The sequence below is a fragment of the Canis lupus genome, chromosome 28, assembly GCF_011100685.1.
Source record: "Canis lupus familiaris isolate Mischka breed German Shepherd chromosome 28, alternate assembly UU_Cfam_GSD_1.0, whole genome shotgun sequence".
Lineage (NCBI taxonomy): Eukaryota > Metazoa > Chordata > Mammalia > Carnivora > Canidae > Canis > Canis lupus.
In genome coordinates this window covers 32,833,298-32,852,404 of record NC_049249.1, presented here as the reverse complement: position 1 = coordinate 32,852,404, position 19,107 = coordinate 32,833,298, and the positions used below count along the sequence as shown (strand labels likewise).

The window sequence follows — 19,107 nt, the reverse complement described above, 5'->3', positions numbered from 1 at the left end:
GACAGAGTATCTAAATTAGCCCTTAAAGAATAAAAACTCGGGATCCCTGGGTGGCGCAGCGGTTTAGCGCCTGCCTTTGGCCCAGGGCGCGATCCTGGGGACCCGGGATCGAGTCCCACATCGGGCTCCCGGTGCATGGAGCCTGCTTCTCCCTCTGCCTGTGTCTCTGCCCCCCCCCCCCTCTGTGTGACTATCATAAATAAATAAAAATTAAAAAAAAAAAAAGAATAAAAACTCATCAAAACATTAAATGGGTGTGAAATGCCCTAGTTTCATAAAAAATAAAACATTTTAAGATTCATTGAAAATAAAGCATTTCTATTTACTTAAGACAAGTGGTTTCCAAAGTGGATACGTTTATTAAGTGCAAATAGATTACTCTTCGACATACACACAATAGTTCTAATTTCGGGAAATTACACCTGCTGGAGAGAAGTGCAATCTTGATTTCCAGCCCTCATCAATCCGTGCACAACCACAGCACTTCACACTTGAAACCTAACAGAGAAGGGCTCTGGAAAGAACCTGTAGCAGCTCAGAAAAGGAGTGTTCCTTAAACTTGTGTTTACTGAGATAAAAGCTGAATTCTCCCATTTTACATCAAATACTAAAGTACTAATTCCAACGAGGAATAGGTCAGTTTTGATTTTTACTATCCAACTGACTGCTACCCTGTACTGACACTAATAGTGGCCCTGGTGTCCACACACACCTCAAACATTGCATATTATTCATTATCTGAGATTAAATGATACAAAAGGTAAATTAGTGATCTCTGTGAAAGGTTTTTAAGCCTCAGGTATCCAACGCTTCATTAAAAATCAATTACAAAAAGAAAAATTATCCATACTCTACGCATTATTTTTCATACTCCTAAGACTATAAAATAAACCTCTTTATAAATAAAAAATGTACTTCTATCAAACACATTCTATAACACACACTTAGGAATTGCATTAAAAATCTTTAACATTTTCAAACACTTAACCCAGAAATACACAAAAATTTCTGTAAGAGTAAACAGTATTGCAAACAAAAATAGTAGGTGACCCTATCCCATTAATCCTAGTGCACAGTACTGGATTTACAGTAACAAGTAGAGTTCAAATGAACACGGAGGTCACTTGATGGAAGGGAGAGGATGATCCTCAAATGACATGAAATACTTGCTTTGAACCTTGGGGGTTTAGGCTTTGCAATAAATACGTAATAAATATCTGTAGCGCACCGTACAGGTTGAGCACTTATCTTTCTCCATTTGAAAGTCTTTCTCCAGAGTCACAGGGTCTGAGGGCGGTCCCCGGGGGTGGGGAGTAGGGGCTCTGCAGCAGGTCCATTAACAGAGCAATCTTGGCGTCCATGTGCTCTTGGAGTTTACACAGTCGCTGGTCGACGTAGTCCACGAGTCTCTTTTCCATCAGTTCCAAGTTTTTAGTGAGAATCTTTTCTAAGTAGGAACACACAGGTTGCTCTTCCGTTCTAAAAATACATTTTCAAAGGCCAGTACGACAGTTATCTCTGATCTCATAACACAAACAACCCAACTATGCTAACACCAGCAGCCAGCGTACAGTGCGGAAATCAGTCTGGGCAACTGTGCCGTCCCCGCATGACCTATTTCCAGCTGCCAAAATACATCTGCAACAGGCAACCATGACCTGAACGCACAAAGCATTCTGTACCTTTCTTTCAACATCTCAGCATACAACTGAAATGAGACTGTAACGATGAAGACAGAATGTCTACCCTCAAAGAACAAGTCTTTACTAAAGGTCTTTGGATTTTGAGCCCCAATTCAGAACTGATCTCGCCCAGTTGTTAAAGGTCTCCATGTAGGTCTTCCAAGAACCTCCCCCAACAACTCTACAATTACTAGTTTTGTCTTTTGTCACTTGTACCACCTCATTTAATAACTGGATGATTCTTTTCTAACCTAATATGAAAACGTTTAAAACTGAATATAACTGGAATGGGCAAGTAGAAATAAAAATAGTAGAATGGGGCATCTGGGTGGTTCAGTCAGGTAAGTGTCTGACTTTGGCTCAGTCATGATCTCAGGGTTTCTGCTGGGGGGGGAGGGGTCTGCTTCTCCTTCTGCCCTCCCTCAGCTCATGCTCCCTCTCATTCATTCATACATATATAAATAAAATCTGAAAAAAAAAAAAAAAAAAGTAAAGAGCACTCAGTTTCTCAAGTTCACAACCAATGAACACTAGGGCAGTGACTGAGTATGGTCCACACAACCCTGGGGTCGCCATGACTTTTTCAGCTTCCATGAAGTGGCAAATGTGCTCACGTTACTACTAAGATGTTATCTGAACTCTCATCCTTGGGATTCTAAAGAACATACAGGGACATTTTCCAGAGGCTACCCAAGGTGCAATGTCACTGCTCAGGTGACTAACACAAGTTTTGGTTGTGTATGCTTCTGTTTCTTAGACTTTCCAAAGGTAGTAAACTTAGGGTATAAATCTTTTCTTCAGAGATTAACCCCGTTTGTTCTCTCCACTTCTGTGTCTTCCTAGCTACTGATGCTACACGCAGGGGGGCAGAGGGCAATATAGATGAGAATGCAACCAGAAGCTAGTATCGAGTCTATAGATTTCACAGGATACCATTCTCCCTAAGCTTCTTCTAGAAAAGATATTTTTCATAAAAACTGTTATGTTCCTATATAACGGGCTTGTTATTTTTCAACAAATGAATCCTTTTATATAATCTGCATAAATAAAGGTTCTTTAGAGGCTTCAATTATTTTTCAGTGTAAAGACCAAAAAGTTTGACAGCCTCATTCCAGTATATGTAAGGGTTTTTTTAACTGTTTTCCAAGTAACTACAGAGTCACAGGAAGTTGTAAAGATGCTAGAGTTCCCAGTACCCTCACCCAATGGTCCCAATGGTCCCACCTCACCTAACTCTGGTAGAACACAAAACCAGAAAACTGGCAGTGTGTGTATGCTACCCTCTCCCATGTACACACAGTCACGTGAACATCACCACAGCTGAGATGCACAACTCCTCCTTTCCTACAAGCATCTCCCTCCTGCCACCCCAACTGTCACAGCCACTCCCCTAACGCTCTCCACCCCTAACACCTGGCAACCACCAATGGTCTCCATCTCTACCACTTTAGTTGGGAATATTGTGCAAAGGCAATCATATAGTATGTGACCACCTGAGATTCTCTTTGGTCATTCAGCACAATGTCCTCCCAAGTTGCTATTGTGTGGGTCAATGGTTCATTCCTTTTTATTGATTAGCATCCCATGATATGGACATACCACAGTTTGTTTGAAGTCTTCAGGTATTTTAAGACATTTTGATTGTTTCCAGTTTGGGGCTATTACATAGAAACAAGGCTTTGCATGAAGAACTGGGCAGTTCCTTGTGTGGACAGAAGTTTTCATTTTTCTGGGACAAAGGCTCAAGAGTAAGATTGCTGGATCACACATTAACTGTTATGTTTAGTTTTCAAGAAACTGCCAAAGTGTTGGTTACACTGGCTATAGCATTCTACGCCCCCACCAGCAATGTAGAAGAGATCCAGTTTCTCCACATCCTCATCAGCATTCTGTACTGCCACCATTTTTTGAAATTTTAGCCTTAGACTTACTGTGCAGTGGTATCCTGCTATGGTTTTAAAATGCATTTCCCTAGTAGTCATGCAGTCAACAATGATCTTTCATTTATTTGTATACCCTTATTTCTAGTAAAATATCTGTTGCCCATCTTTTTTTCTCTGAGTTCTGATAGCTATTTATTAAATAGAAGTCATTTTTTAAACATGTTAACTTGCAAATATTTTCTCCCAGTTTGTAATTTGTATTTTAATCCTCTTAACAGGGTCTTTCACAGACAGGAAGTTTAAATTTTGATAGGATCCAATTTATCATTTCCATTACTGTGATTCTGGTAACATTTGAGCACTTTTCCTAGTTGTAGGTCCCCAAATGTTTTCTTATATATTATAAAAGTTTTATAGCTTTATGTTTTACTTTTAAGTGTATGATCCATTTTGAGTTAATTTTTGGATAAGTTGTGTTTAGGACATGGTTCACCTTTTGCCTTTTGGATATCCCTGTGCTCTAACAACACCATGTGTTAAAAAAGTCTACCCTTTCTCCACTGAATTGCTATTGCACCTTGGTCAAAATCAGTAGGCTATACTTGTTTAGGGCTATTGCTACATCTCTATTCTGTTACTCTGTGTGTCTGTCCCCCTACCAATATCATGGTCTTAAATACTGTAACTATGTAATAGGTTTTGAAATGAAGTAATGATTTCTCTTACTTTACTCTTTTCAAAATTGTTTCAGCTATTCCAGTTTTTTCTTTCCAATTCTACGTTTTAAAATAATCTTATCTTCCCTTATAGAAGATGTTTTTGAATTTTGGGAGGAATTGCATTAAACCTACGGATCAATTTGGGGAAAACTGACATTGTTTCTGGTTTCTGAATTTGAATCTTCAAATTCATGAACATGGTATGCCTATTTATTTTGGTCTACTCTGATTTCTTTGATCAGTATAGTTTTCAGTCTACAGATCCTATATGTCTTATTTAAATTTTTAGGTTTTTGTAATTAGTTTTAGATTTATGTATTTTACATGTACTTACATATTTTTATGTATCTCATTTTCTTTGGGGCAGATTTTGTTCTCAGGGCCTACTCACTTCATAAAATGAATTGAGACATCTTCCCTCCTCTTCTTTCTGGGGAAGTGTTTATAACTGTTTTGTAAAGGTTTGGAAGAATTCTCTAGTGGAATCATCTGGGCCTAGAAATTGCTTTTATGTTACCTTGCAAATTATGAATTCAGCACTTTTAGTGATTATACGACTATTTTACTTATTTTACCTGATGAATTTGGTAGTGTGTGGTTTTTTGAGGAATTAATTCATTTCTTCCAAATTGTTAAAGTTACAAGTATAAAGTTATTTGCAATATTCTTTTTAAAATGGACTTACAATGTCTAGTGACATCTCCAGTTACATTCCTCATATTGGTGATTTATGTCTTCTCTTTTCATCTCTGCCTGTCTTGCTAGCCAGTCTTCCTAAAAGTTTTATCAATTTCACTGTATTTCTTCATGGGTTTTCTTTACTATTTCTGTTTTCAAGTTTGTTAATTTCCACTCTTTGTCATTTCATTCTTTCTGCTTACTTTGGATTTATTTTGTTAGGCTTCTAAGTTACAAATCCAATTTCTTTAATGGTTATATAGGATTATTCTGATTATTTCATCTTCTCTGAGTTGTAGTTTTGCATTATTGAGACCTTTCGTCTTTTCATATGTGAAAATTAGTGCTATAAATATCCTACCCAACACTTGTTTAGTAGCTGCATCTCAGTTTGATCTACTGTATTTTCATTCATTTTCTAGTATTTTTAAAATTTCTCTTGGGACTTCCTTTTTGAGCCATAGATTGGAAATTTGTTGTTGTTGTTGTGTTATTGATTTCTAGTGGGATTCATTTAAGGTCAAAGAATTTACTTTGTGTGATTTCAGTGCTTGGTCAGGTTTACTTTGTAACTCAAAAAATTATCTATATTTGTGACTCTTCCACTGGTACTTGAAAAAAAAATGTGTATTCTGGTACTGTTGGTGGAGTCTTCTACAAATGTTAGATTCTGATGGTTGGTATGAAATTGTTTAATTCCAACTGCCTCATTTTCAGATGAAAACTCTAAGTTACAGGAAATTAAATTGTGACAAAGTAGATAAGCCAAAAGTATGACCTGAGTCCTGAATTCCAGTCTAATGCACTATTTTGACAAATTACATGTATGTAAAGGATAGGGAACATACTACATTCCTAACTATCTCTTAATCAAACATGTGCTGCTAAAACATGAGATTATAAGATTAGGGGATCAGGGCTGTGTACTATAAATAATTACCATCCTAATATACTTTTGATTATTTTAAAATTAGCCCAGGCCAAACATGATCTACAAAGAAAATCTGTTATAATGAATGCCAGACATACCCAGCGGAATAACAGGACAAACATAAATTAAAACAATGTGAAGTTTATGAGGCCACAAGTCCTCTCCACTCATACAAATAATTTTCTGCTCCAAAGTCTATCTGATGGTTATTTCCCCCAAATCCCTGAGAAGCGTTCAAAACCTCCACTTTTAGGTACCTCTTTCAAAGCAACCAATTCTACTCTGCATAACAGTTATTCCTTAGAAGTGTGTTAGTGGTAAAATGTATAAGCTCCTAAAATTATCTCTGGAAACAAATTTTCAGGTAGTATGCACTGAGATAAGGCTGTTTCCCTTCAGTTGGTTCTCACACCTACCTAATCTAAACCATGTTTGTCTCAAAATAAATACTTACCCAGCACCAACAACGCCTTCACTGGCCTTAGTGATGCTTTCCTGCCACTTGGTGTTATGTCCCACACGGAGATGGTTAACTTGACTACACAGATTCTGGAGAAAAGGCGGCAACTCAGAGTTAGGTAGAGTTGAGTGATCACTTGCTTTCTTCGGTAGGAAAGAAGAAACTGCACTTCTGAGGTCATTCTCAAGAAGAGAATGGTTTTGTGGCACCACGTTATAATCTTTGAGGTCTGTCATGTTTCCTCCACCAAGTGGCTGCAGACTTTTATCAATATAAGCTTTTAAGTCTTCAGCCAGGGATCCGGATGTCAATCCAGTTCTAAAAGGGAAAGGCGTGGAGGGTGACTTGTCCAAGGTTCCTGAAGCAGATGACGACTGCAGGTCCATCATACGTTTGTAACCAGGATTTCCCAAAACCGACTGAAGCTGCTCTCCAATGGGAACACAATTCTAAGCAAGATAAATAAATCCACATTACTATTAATAGTAATGACAGCTAACTCTGGGGGTAATTGCTATAAGTCAGGCAAGATGCATTCTTTCATCCAGTACTCAAAGCATCCATAGGAAGGAAGCTATTAGATTACTACGCCAATCCTAAATTGAGGAGATCAAGGCTAAGGTAAAACAAGGGCTAAAGGTAACCGGGCGAAGGTAACATAACTAGTAAGTGGCAGAACTGGGACATGAACCCAGGCCACCTAACTCCAGAGTCAAGGCTTTTTTTTTTTTTTTTTTTAAGATTTTATTTATTCATTCATGGGGGGCGGGGGTAGAGAGACAAGCAGGCTCCACGCAGGGAGCCCGATGATGTGGGACTGGATCCCGGGTCTCCAGGATCACACCCTGAACTGAAGGTGGCGCTAAACCGCTGAGCCACCGGGCTGCCCACCTTTTAATGATTTCATATAGTTTTTCCTAAAGGAAATATTAAATATTAACATGCTTAGTAAAACTGCATTAGCATTAATGTCTCCACTACAAAGGCCTCCTTAATTTATAGTAATAAAATGTGATACTCTCAATTAAGTCACAGTAATTGATGATTTTCAGAATTAAATATCATTCACCAACCCTCCACATATGGTAAACTACTCATTTTTACTTAGGCATATCTTTTGCTATGAGTTTCTCATGGAGGTTACTGAGGTCATTTAAAATTATATGTATATTTGGTACATTTGTGACATTTTCAATGACTAAAATGAGCTACCTTTTGGCTGTGTTTCTTTTAGAATTTCCAGGATAATAAGAATTTTCATGCAGTATTAGTTCCTGAGAAAATTCTGGTTTACTTTGAAGGGAAGGCTATCATCTCTCTATTATGCTCTTCAATTTTCTTCCACAGGAGAAAAGCAAAACAATCTCTAGCTTAAGTAAGTGTTAAGGTATAAGGTTCTGTCCTAAAATCAAACCAGTAGAATTGTACTATATATATATTTTTTTAGATTTTAAGTAATCTCTATGCCCAGGTGTGGGGCTCAAATCCACAACTCCACAACTGAGAGTCATACATTCCACTGACTGAGCCAGTCAGGTACCCCAGAATTGTACTATAGATTCTTATCAGGATATATCATCCCAGAGTTTCTGCTGTTCAATAGTTTGTGAGAGGGGCGCTTGGGTGGCTCAGTCAGTTAAACATCGGACTCTTGATTTTGGTGTCAATCTTAGGGTTGTGAGTTTAGGCTCCGTGTTGGGCTCCAGGATGGGTGTGGAGCCTACTTAAAAATAAACACATAAATAATTGTTTATGAGAGACAGTTTGGAAAGTATTACTTAAGATTAGCTAAAGAAACTAGATATTAGCGTATCTAGATATGCTAAAAAATATTTCTAGACTGAGCTAAACCAATATTCATTTATTCAATATTTACTAGGAATTAACTCTGTGCTAAACACTATTTCAAACACTGGAAAAAGAATATGGCGGTGAACAAAGATTAAAATTCTGACCTCATGGAGCCTACATGCTAAGGGAATAGGGAGAGACTAAAGAAGAAAAGGAAAGGAAAGGAAGGAAAAAGTCATGTGGATGGAAGTGGTGATAAATACTTTAGGAAAAAATGAAGCAGAAAGGGGGAATAATGAAGGCAAAGAAGTGTGTGTGCATGTCAAATCCCCACAGAAATTCTTTCAGTGAATTGCACTTTGGAGGAATGTTCTTTATGAGGATATTTAGTTTTTTATTATTCTTTAAAACATACTCTTGGGATGCCTGGGTGGCTCAGTGGTTGGGTGTCTGCCTTCCACTCAGGGCGTGATCCTGGGTCTGAGGATCGAGTCCCATATTGGGCTCCCTGCATGGAGCCTTCTACTCCCTCTGCCTTGTGTCTCTGCCTCTCTTTCTGTGTCTCTCATGAATAAATAAGTAAAATCTTTTTAAAAAATAAAATAATAAATGAAACATACTCTTTAAAAGATTTACTTATTAAAAGAAAGAGTGTGTCCCCACTGAGAGTGGAGCCCAATGAGGCTCTCATTCCCACGACCCTGAGATCAGAACTTGAGCTAAAACCAAAAGTAGAACGCTTAACCGCCTGAGCCACCCAGGTGCCTCTTTATAGGGAAATTTACTCTATTATCAACTTACCTTGTTCCACCGAATCCAAGTTTTGAACGAACCTAAAATTACTCCTGGAACATGATGGATTATACATAATTATATTTCCAAAATTGTGACTTAGACAACTCTCCTTTAGCTGAAAGGAGCTTCAGTCATAATGGAAAAATTCATTTATTTCTCTATTGGACCTCAAAAAAAATGCATAGCAGAAAACTCGTAAGCATTAACAGTAAGGATATTTACATCAAAGTCAATGTCAAAATTATGACCATTCATCAGGCAGAAAATGTAATAGAAAAATCCAAATGTAAAGGTATTTGCTATGCAAATTTTCCTTTCCTGACACATCTTAATATTCTGATTTTAAGAAAATCCCTGATTTTTAGTCTTTTTTTTTTTCCAGATAAGAGGTCTTCAGGTGATTTTGTTTTCTTTGTATGAAATATCAAAATATTCACAGATAAGCTTACATGCCACTATAATAAATGAACAAACCTCAGGTGCTGGTGGTTGTTTTACTGCTTTTTATGTGAACTTGTTCAATTCTTGTTATTTGTCCTGTCATATATTGTTCTGAAGTCACATCAATTCCTTTTGAAAGTGGACAGCTAAATACATATTAAATAATTTAAAGGACTTAGTCTTTGCCAAAATAATTCCACTGCTAAGAATTTACCCTTGGGGCACGTGGTGGCTCAGTTGGGTAAGTGTCTGACTTGAGCTCAGGTCATGATCCCAGGGTCCTGGCATCCAGCCACCTCAGGTTTCCTGCTCAGTGGGGAGTCTGCTTCTCCCTCTCCCTCTGCCTATCCTCTAGCTTGTGCTCCCTCTTTCCCTCTCTGTCTCTAATAAATAAAATCTTGAAAAAAAAAAAAAAAAGAATTTTCCCTGAAGAGCTATTTGAACCAGTATATAAAAATAGATATTCAAATTTCTTCAATGTCCTGCTACTCATGTCCCAAAAAAAAAAAAAAAAAAACTAAAAAACTTAAATGTCCATGAGTCTAGGACTGATTACATACCATAGAATATCCAGAAAATGACAGAGATATACATTTATTGCTTAGGAAAAGGCCCATAATATCCTGTTAAATGCAAATGTTACTAAGCAACATATACATTATAAAAACATTTAGAAAAAATTGAGCCCATATATTTAATGAATATATAAAGAGCTATGTGTGTGTGTTTAACTTCATTCATGTGTATGTATACACACACACAGAGATTTCTGAAAAATTAAGCTTATCTCTTCATATATGGTAGGAATTATACAAGTATGAATTTCCTGTAATTATTTACTATAGAAACCTCAAACATGTATTACCTTTAATAATTAGAAAAAAACAAAATTATAAAGCCATTTTTATTTTACAGAGGAAAAAGTAACAGAGTACAAGTCCTGAACAATTTAATGTTTCAGAAAATGGGGCACATCCTTTCATTCAGATAACTTTAAGCAACAGCTATATGTTAGGTACTTTGATACAGAATTCCACTCAGCTATTTCTAAGTTACTAGAGCAAAACCAAATCAAAGCTAGCAAATCTGAACGTCAAATACAAAGGAATGAGGAATAACTTTAACGTTTACTGTGATAAAACAGAAGTTTGTATTGTCAAATAAGACCCACATTACTCAGAGTATTAACCTTTAATGAAACTTTCAAGAAAACAAGCAATCCCAAGATACAGGTGAAGCAGGGAGAGATCTTGGACTTGTACCCCAAGTCCTTTCCTTCCTCTTCAGGACAGGCCCATCCAGATTAATGGAGGAAGGCTCTAAATAATGTGTGCGGTTAATCACCTCCACAGAAAGAGTAGTTCTGGTCATGAAACATCCCCATTTTATGCTCACAGGGACTTTTCCAAGAAGCTATGCCTTGGAAATCTAGAGATTCCTGGTTTTTTAACAATAATCCACCCTAGACAATCAGGATACACTCCATAAATAAGGAATAAAGACAGTCTTTCATTAGCACGTTTAAGAGGAGATTGAACAAACCACCTCTCAAAATTTGGGGTGTTCCCCAAATTTCCTGGCATGTAAGACTTGGTTGTAAGCAAGTTACAACATAGTGTCTCTCGTATTAACCCAGGAGTGGTAGCTGGGACAGTTTCCATTTGTTTCTACATGCAGAAAACTCTAGAAGGATACACACCAAACTGTTATCAGTACTTACCTCTGGAGAACAGGATGACAGCTGGGAAAACACTTTTATTTTTTATTCAATACATTTTGGCACTCATTCAAATTCATGGCAAAGAAAACGTAGTATTTTAGGACTCGAGCCTTAATAAAGACATGATGTCCCCCTCCAAAATAAATCTACTACCATTTTTTTCACCCAAAGTCAAGTCTTTAAAAGATAGAAATCAGTGAACTAGTTATATTTAATTCATTCATCTCTTCTGATTATTTCCAAAATCTTTTCTTGCTTTTGAAAATTTCTTCCTTTTTAAAATCTTATCTGTTTCTCCACAGAATCTTTGCACTGAAAGGGCTATTCTCAAACCATAGAGTGCATAAAATTAACCTAGCATACTTATTTACGGTACTAATTCCTGGACCCCACTCTCCAAGATTGAGTAGGTAGAAAGTGTGGCTGGCATATGCATTTTGTAAACACTGGAAAGATTCTGATACAGGTGTTCCGTGGCTTGTACTTTAAAAAACATCCCAAACTCTTTTAAAACAGCTGAAGTTTCACAAGCTTGGCAAATTCTTCCATTGTTCCCCAATATTCCTTTACACAACCATCTTCTAATTTTCTCTTTATCTCTAAGCTTGAGAAAAACCCTCTAAAGTGCTCAAAACTGTGCCTTATTCACCAAGAAGGTGCTTAAAAAATACCTGCTGAATGAATGAATAAGTAAATTCAAGAAAAATTGTGAAGATCTGTAGTAAGATATTTTACAGAACAGAAATTCTACAAAATGCTAGTTTACAAAAGCAAATAAAGGTAACAATCTAATCAACAGTAAAAGGTCAAAGAAAAAAACCTAAATCAATACATGTCCTTATAAAAACTCATCACTTTGAAATTTTTAACAGTACCTGGACAGAATCCTACTTTACCTACCTGCTGCTGAAATCGAACCATATTCATCAATTGCTGAGCGCCAGGTGACAACTTTGACCCCATAGCCTCCATGAGAGTCTGGACCCTCTGCAGGTCTATCCTTGATCCTAGAGCAGGAGAGCTTGTTGAAGAATTTGCTGAAACCCGCCTCAATTGTACCACAACTTTACTGATGAACACACACTGCTTTTCACCAAAGGAGAGCAACTATTACAAAACAAAAGAGTTCCAGAAAATAATATTAAAAACAACCATCATTTAAAGTCATTTCTTAAAAAAATAAAGTCATTTCTTGTTATCACTTAAGAGTGAAGCATTCGAGAATAAAAAAATTAACCATAAATGTTTTTATTTTTAAGTTTTCTCTAGCACAGTCATAGAAAAATAATTCAATTTATCATGAGGCTCAGAAGTACTAAGAGATTACACATAAAATAACAAATGGGGGTGGGAAACATAAAATAACATTTACTCCGTTTAAAGAATTGAAAATAAACTGTACCAATCTGAGACCTTAACATACTGCAACTTGCAGTATAAATATATTTAATACAAAAGAAGGCTGCCTAGAGCCCATGCTAAGTGTTTACTGACATATAAGTCAGGCTTTCAGAAGTTAGAACTGTAAGGGACTGTCAAGATGATCTAATAAAGCTTGATCATTTACTGATTAAAAAAATGAGTTCAAGGGCAGCCCGGGTGGCTCAGCGGTTTAGTGACGCCTTCAGCGCAAGGTATGATCCTGGAGACTTGGGATCGAGTGCCATGTCAGGCTCCCTGCATGAAGCCTGCTTCTCCCTCTGCCTGTGTCTCTGCCTCTCTCTCTCTCTCTCATGAATTAAAAAAAAAAAAAAAAAAAAAAAAAAAAAGAGTTCAAGAGTGATTTCTAATTTGTCAAAGGACACCCAAGTAATAAAGGTCGAGCTTTGAACCTTTTTCTTCCAGTCTGACCACAGTAGTCTTCCCAACGCTTTACACTGCCTCATTTTGTCCATGTTTCTGAACCAAAAACATTTTCTGCCTGCTATGGGCAACAAAGTAGAAAAGTAGAACAGGCACAGGATTTAGAATCAGCCAGACCTGCATACAATGATGCTGCCACAATGCATAGCCTATGTGACCTTGGGCAAATGCCAAAACTTGAGTAAGGAGCAAAATGAGGGAGAGTGATAACAATGTTTCATATGGTTGTTCTGAGGATTATGTGTTAAAATTTCTAGTACTGATCACTGATTAAGGACTCAAAAATATGCACCAGTAGCTTTTTATTTTTAGTAAAGATTTTATTTACTTGACAGAGAGCACAAGCAGAGGGAATGGCAGGCAGAGCGAGAGGCAGAAGCAGACTCCTCACTGAGTAGGGACCCCGATGCACGGCTAAATCCCTGGATCTTGGGATCACTACCTGAGCTTAAAGTCAGCTGCTTAACCAATTAAGCCACCCAGGTGCCCCACACCTGTAGCTTTTAACTTTCATATAGTCTTGCTCCAGATGTCTTTATAAGAACCCCCTAAATGAAACAAATCTTTGCATTCCCACATACTTCCAAAGAACAGTTACAAAAAACATTCACTGACACATAATCCCATATATCACACAAAGACACAGGTGAATACAGATCCATGATCTAAAAACTCAGTGTGGCACCAAATATGACGGTCTTCAGCAATTAAGTAAACATTTCACTAAATTTATACGTCTATATGCCCACCTCCCTATGATCCCTTTTCTGCTTTTTAATTCCCAAACAGTACATATTTAATCTACATATTATGTGTTGCCCCCTATAATATCAGCAACCTACATATTATCTGTTGCCCCCTATAATATCAGCAACCTACATATTATCTGTGTTGCCCCCTATAATATCAGCAACACAGTGAGGGCTTTGTTTCAATTTATTTTATTACTGCTAATTCCTAAATACTTAGTATAGGGTATAGGATTGAATGGCACTCAGTACTTGGGTAATGAATCAATCACTTTATTTAACTGTCTTTAGATGATACTAGCATTTACTACCTAAAACATCTTGGAACAAACAGTTCTGCGACTTTCTCTATGCAATAACAAGCACAGAGATAAAATATTTTAGGGATGAAAATAACCCAAAGATGTACTGTCTTCAGCCTCCTAACATAACCTACAAGGTAGGTTTGAAGGGGTGAAGAAACTTGCCCATGCCTATCCTGCTAGTCAGGAACAAAGCTCCTAAGTCAAGGCTTATGATTTCCAGCTCAGGACTCTTTCCTTAGGTTCTGGTGACAGCATTAAAGTTCACTTCAACAATATTTTTCATGCTAAAGTCCAAAGTCTTTTAACTGTGTGGTGCCTTTGTCTGAAACTTCTCTGTGTTCTTTTTTGGGGTGTTTTGGGTCAAAAATTGCTTATGGTTTTCACCTAAGTTTTACATAAAAATAAAAAATGTTTTTAAATTCAGTTCCCCAAGGTTTAAAAGTACAATAATACTGTATGAACAATAGTATATGGCTTGGCATTGCCATAACTAATAAATGTTCACATTTTAAAAGAAGAACGTTGATTTTTTAGAAAATTTCTTCTTACATGTTCACTAAGTATTTCTCAACTAAAACCAGGGACCACACTGAATGAATGTATTGCATTACTGAACCATCAGAAGATAAGTTTATATAGCACAAAAATAACTGCATTTTTCAAATTAGTTATAATTGAGTGATTACTTACCTTTATTTTACAAGAATGTACGGAGGACTCCAATGTTAGGTATTTCTTGTACAAAATAATCTTTTCATCTTCACTGCAAATAAAAAAGAAGTTCTTAAAATTTTCATACATTATCACTTTTAATAGTTCCATTTAAAAATGAAGGTTTTGGGATCCCTGGGTGGCTCAGCGGTTCAGTGCCTGCCTTTGGCCCAGGGCGTGATCCTGGAGTCCCAGGATCGAGTCCCACATCAGGCTCCCGGCATGGAGCCTGCTTCTCTCTATGTCTATCATGAATAAATAAATAGAATCTTAAAAAAAAAAAAATGAAGGTTTCAAGGACAATACATAAATCCTGAGAATTCAGTTTTCCTAGTGAGGCATAAAGAATTGTGGCTTCAAACTGAATTGCACTGGGTAAAAAAACTACATCTGTCACTTACTACTTATATAAGTTAAGTTAGATAACACGTATAATCATGCAGCACAGGGCATATTTAAGATTTACTTATTGGGGGCGGGGGGCAGCGTGAGACTGCACAGTGGGGCCAGAGGAAGAGGGAGAGAGAGAATCTTCAGCCAACTCCAGGCTGAGAGGAGAGCCGAAGTGAGGCTCCATCTCAAACCCTGAGATCATGACTTGAGCCAAAACCAAGAGTTCGTTCCTCCACCAAATGCGCCATATACCATATACATGGTATATGAAACAGTTCATATTCTGAGTTCTATTAAAGAAAGACTTGGACAGACTCAAGAATTCAGAAAAAAATTCAGGGGTGCCCGGGTGGCTCCCTTGGTTAAGGGTTGGACTTCTGGTTTCGCTCTGGTCATGATGTCAGGCTCTTGAAATCCAATCCCATGGATACCACACCTGCATGGAGCCTGCTTCAGATTCTCTTCCTCTGCTTTCCTCCCCCAAAAAGAAAAATAAAAATAAAAAATAAAAAACAATCTCAGGTTAAATTTAGTGGTATGGCACAGTGGGACTTCTGCACTATTCCTAATGGGCTTCCTACAAGAAAACGTGTTCAACTTTCCAGACTGATTAATTTTTGGAAAACAGACCCGTCTGAGTTAAGACAGTCCAAAAACATTTATCTCAGAACTTAAATTCTTTTTTTTCTTTTTTCTTTTTTTTTAGAACTTAAATTCTAATCAAAGTCCTCCACTTACTAGTAGGACCCTCCACCCAGGCACCTCCCTCCATCGGCTCCAGGTCTGCACATTTCTACCCAGGAGAAAGCTGACCCAGACTGTCTCAAAGACCCGTAGGAGCGAGAAACTTCTCCCCGCTGGCGTCTGGCATCAAGCTCAGGGAGTCGGTGAGTAGCAGCAAAGCTGAGGGAGGTCACAGGGCTTGGGGACAACACCTGCGGGTGGCCTGTCACCCACCTGCCGCCCAGGTCACCGCACACACTCTTGCCCCTGCTGGTGCCACAGTACTCCTCTCCCACGTACACTTCCATGTTTCTCGCTGAACTCAAGACGCCAACAGAAGCGATTTCTTCACCTGCTTTAGGGTCACATCTCAGGTAAAGGAAGCAGGGCTTTTCGTCAGGGCTGCTCGGGCTTGTCCTCAAAACCACCAGCTCTCGGCTGCAAAGAAGAGCGCCCGACGCGTTACTGGGGCCAGTCGTGGGCACTGCTCGGAGCTCTCGGGAGGGGGAGGCCGCGCGCGGGTCGTCCTCACTCACCTCCTCCACTGAGCCCTGGGGCCCCGCCCCGCCCCGCCCCCGCCCCCGCCGCCAGCACCCGCGGACTCCAGGGCGCGACCCCCGCGGGCCCCCGCATTTCCACGCAGCCAGCTCCCCGGGCGCCTCCCGTGTGCCCCGTGAGGGACCCCGCCCTCCCCCACCCCCGCCCCCCGCACGGCCCCCACCGGCCCTCCCCCTCCCCCGTCTCCTGGTCCCCCTCCCCCCACCTGCCCTCCCTGCTCCCCCTCTCCCCCCTGCCTGCCCAACCCCCGTCTCCCCCTCCCCCTCCGCCCCCACCTGCCCTCCCCCTTGCCCCCTCCCCGTCCCCCCCACCTGTCCTCAGCGCTCCCCCCTCCCCCTCCACCCCCACCTACCCTCCCCCTTGCCCCCTCCCCCTCCGCCCCCACCTGCCCTCCCCGCTCCCCCTTCCCCCTCCGCCCCCTCCCCCTCCGCCCCCTTCCCCCTCCGCCCCCACCTGCCCTCCCCGCTCCCCCTTCCCCCTCCGCCCCCTCCCCCTCCGCCCCCACCTGCCCTCCCCGCTCCCCCAGGGGCACGACCACCCGCAGCCGCCGCCCCAGGCCCCGCCGGCCCCACGCACCCCGCGGCAGGCGGCGCCAGCAGCTCGTCCCAGTCCAGCTCCCGGGCGCCGAGGTCAGCGCGGGTGAGGCGGAGGCTCTGGGCCAGGGCTCCGCAGGCGGCGTCCCAGGAGGAGGCCAGCACCGGGCGGCGGCTCAGCCCCGCGTCCTCGGCCCCGCTCTCCATCCCGCCGCCGCCAGCCCCGGCCAACCCCGGAACCTCTCTTCCAGGGCGTCAGTTTCCGCCAGGGCCGAGGCGAGGCAAGGCGAGGCGAGGCGAGGCGAGGCGGAGGAGCACGGCCACTTCCGGCGCCGCGGGCTTCACACCCGAGGCCCGGGCTCCTGGTCCCGGGGGGAGGAAGGACGCGTACCGGAGACGCGCATGCGCGCCGGCTGCCCTGGGCCCGGCGCCTCTAGCCCCGCGGCCGGCGGGCGGGGGAGAGCCCGGGTCGGAGCATGCGCCGCGGCGGCCCCTGGGCCCGGAGGGAGCTGTGCGCAGGCGCGGCGCGGGCGCGGGCGGTTTTTAGCACGTGGGCGGGCGGAGCGAGCGGGCGGCGTGGGCGGCGGTTGCGGGGCGGCCCGGGGCGGGGGTGGGGGGGGCGCAGGTGCGCTCGGCGCGGGTCAGCGGCCGCGTTAGTGACCCCGCGGCGCGAGGCGGGGCGGGGCGGGCGCGGAGGCGGTGGAGCGGGCCTCGCGCCCCGGGGCCGCAGCGCTGGGGGGAGCGGGGAGGGGCGGTGACAGGTGCCTCCTGCCTCTTCCTGTCACCCTCACCTGGAGAAAACTGGATAATGAGATTCAGATAAAATAAATGAAATGGGAACGTGAGGGTTCTTCAGATTTGGGCTGACAGCAGCCTCTCTAGAGAATAGAAATCTCGCGCTGTCTCCTGTTACTTTTGCTTTAGGATTTGCTTTTCTGGGACTTTCGTTTCAGTGCCAAGTAACTTATTTTGTGTTTCTTAAGGTCTTATTGGAGTTACGTGAGGATATGAACCTCCTGAGAATACAGATCTGCCTCATCCCCGAAACTAGAGGGTTCTCGTAAAAAAAGCTTTCCTAACCCGACGTGGCCTGAAGGGAAGAGCATCCTCTGCTTCTCAGAAGCTGCATGTGTTTCCTCTGTGCTTTTTTTGTTTTTTTTTTTGTTGTTTTTTTTTTTTACAAAGGCCTGCGTTATTAGTGCCGGTTTCTAGATAACCGAAAGAAAGGTGAAGAGGATTTTGCTTTGATGAACTTGGAGGCCTTACTGTATTATAAGGTAAAAGCTAAGCAGGGTCACACAAACTTTGGGAAAGCAAGAGTTACTTGTACAATAGCTGTTTCATTCTTTTTTTTATCTGTTAGAAAAATTGGGCTGTAACTTTTTGCTAAGTATTGTTATGCAGAGTGTTTATTAGGTGCATTCACCACGTTTGAAAGAAACACCACCAAGGGATCACATGTTAATGTATTGGACGGTCTCCAAAGGAAAATAGACTTTTTTTTTTTTTTCCAAAAATAGCAACCTGCAAGGTAATGAACAAGAGGAATACTTTCAACTGGGTTTTGACTTCCTTATGCAAAGTTAAAAGCCACAGGTCAGAAAACTAAAGACGGCTATAGGCCTTCCCTTTCTTTCATGCCCATATATCCAATAAATCTCTCCAAGTCCTGATTTTTTTAAAGATTTATTTATTTATTTATTTTATTATTTATTTATTTAAGACAGAGAGAGAGAGAGAGAGAGAGAGAGAGAGAGAGAGAGAGAGAGACAGGAAGAAGGAGAAGCAGGCTCCATGCCGGGAGCCCAACGCGGGACTCAATCCCGGGACTCCAGGATCACACCCTGGGCCAAAGGCAGGCGGTAAACCGCTGAGCCACCAGTGATCCCCTGATTTTTTTTTTTTTTTTTAAAGACAAAGCTTTCTATCTTTTTTCCATCTCTGCCTCTTCTGTTTCCAAGCACTAACTTTCATGGCATACTTTCAGGAGTTTCTTCACTGGTCATTAGCTCGCATTTTCATCTTTGTTTCATTCTGTGCCCCATCCTCTGATTTTCCTGCTCCTGAGCCACCACCATCTTTGCCCATTAGCACAGCATCTAAAGCCTTTGGTACTCTTTGAGGAACCTCCACACAGTTTTCCAGAGTGGCTGCACCATTTCACATTCCCAC

The 19,107-nt window shown here is 41.2% G+C and overlaps 1 protein-coding gene across 1 annotated transcript; it reads right to left on the bottom strand.

The window, feature by feature from the left end:
• Nucleotides 1-336: 336 nt before the first annotated feature.
• C28H10orf88 (chromosome 28 open reading frame, human C10orf88) lies at nt 337-17,189 on the bottom strand. Its single transcript, XM_038579004.1, has 6 exons — nt 16,979-17,189; nt 16,079-16,282; nt 14,708-14,780; nt 12,001-12,207; nt 6,348-6,802; nt 337-1,479 (listed from the first exon to the last, which is right to left on the bottom strand). The coding sequence occupies exons 1-6, from the start codon at nt 17,140-17,142 to the stop codon at nt 1,245-1,247; spliced, it is 1,338 nt and encodes a 445-aa protein (XP_038434932.1). The 5' UTR covers nt 17,143-17,189; the 3' UTR covers nt 337-1,244.
• Between the last annotated feature and the right edge of the window lie 1,918 nt (nt 17,190-19,107).

Coding starts and splice junctions, on each gene's coding strand:
- C28H10orf88 (XM_038579004.1), bottom strand. CDS start 17,142: ATGGAGAGCGGGGCCGAGGACGCGGGGCTGAGCCGCCGCCCGGTGCTG. Junction 16,283..16,978: donor CTGGCGCCGCCTGCCGCGGG/GTGCGTGGGGCC, acceptor TCTTCTTTGCAG/CCGAGAGCTGGTGGTTTTGA. Junction 12,208..14,707: donor TACATTCTTGTAAAATAAAG/GTAAGTAATCAC, acceptor GTTTTGTAATAG/TTGCTCTCCTTTGGTGAAAA.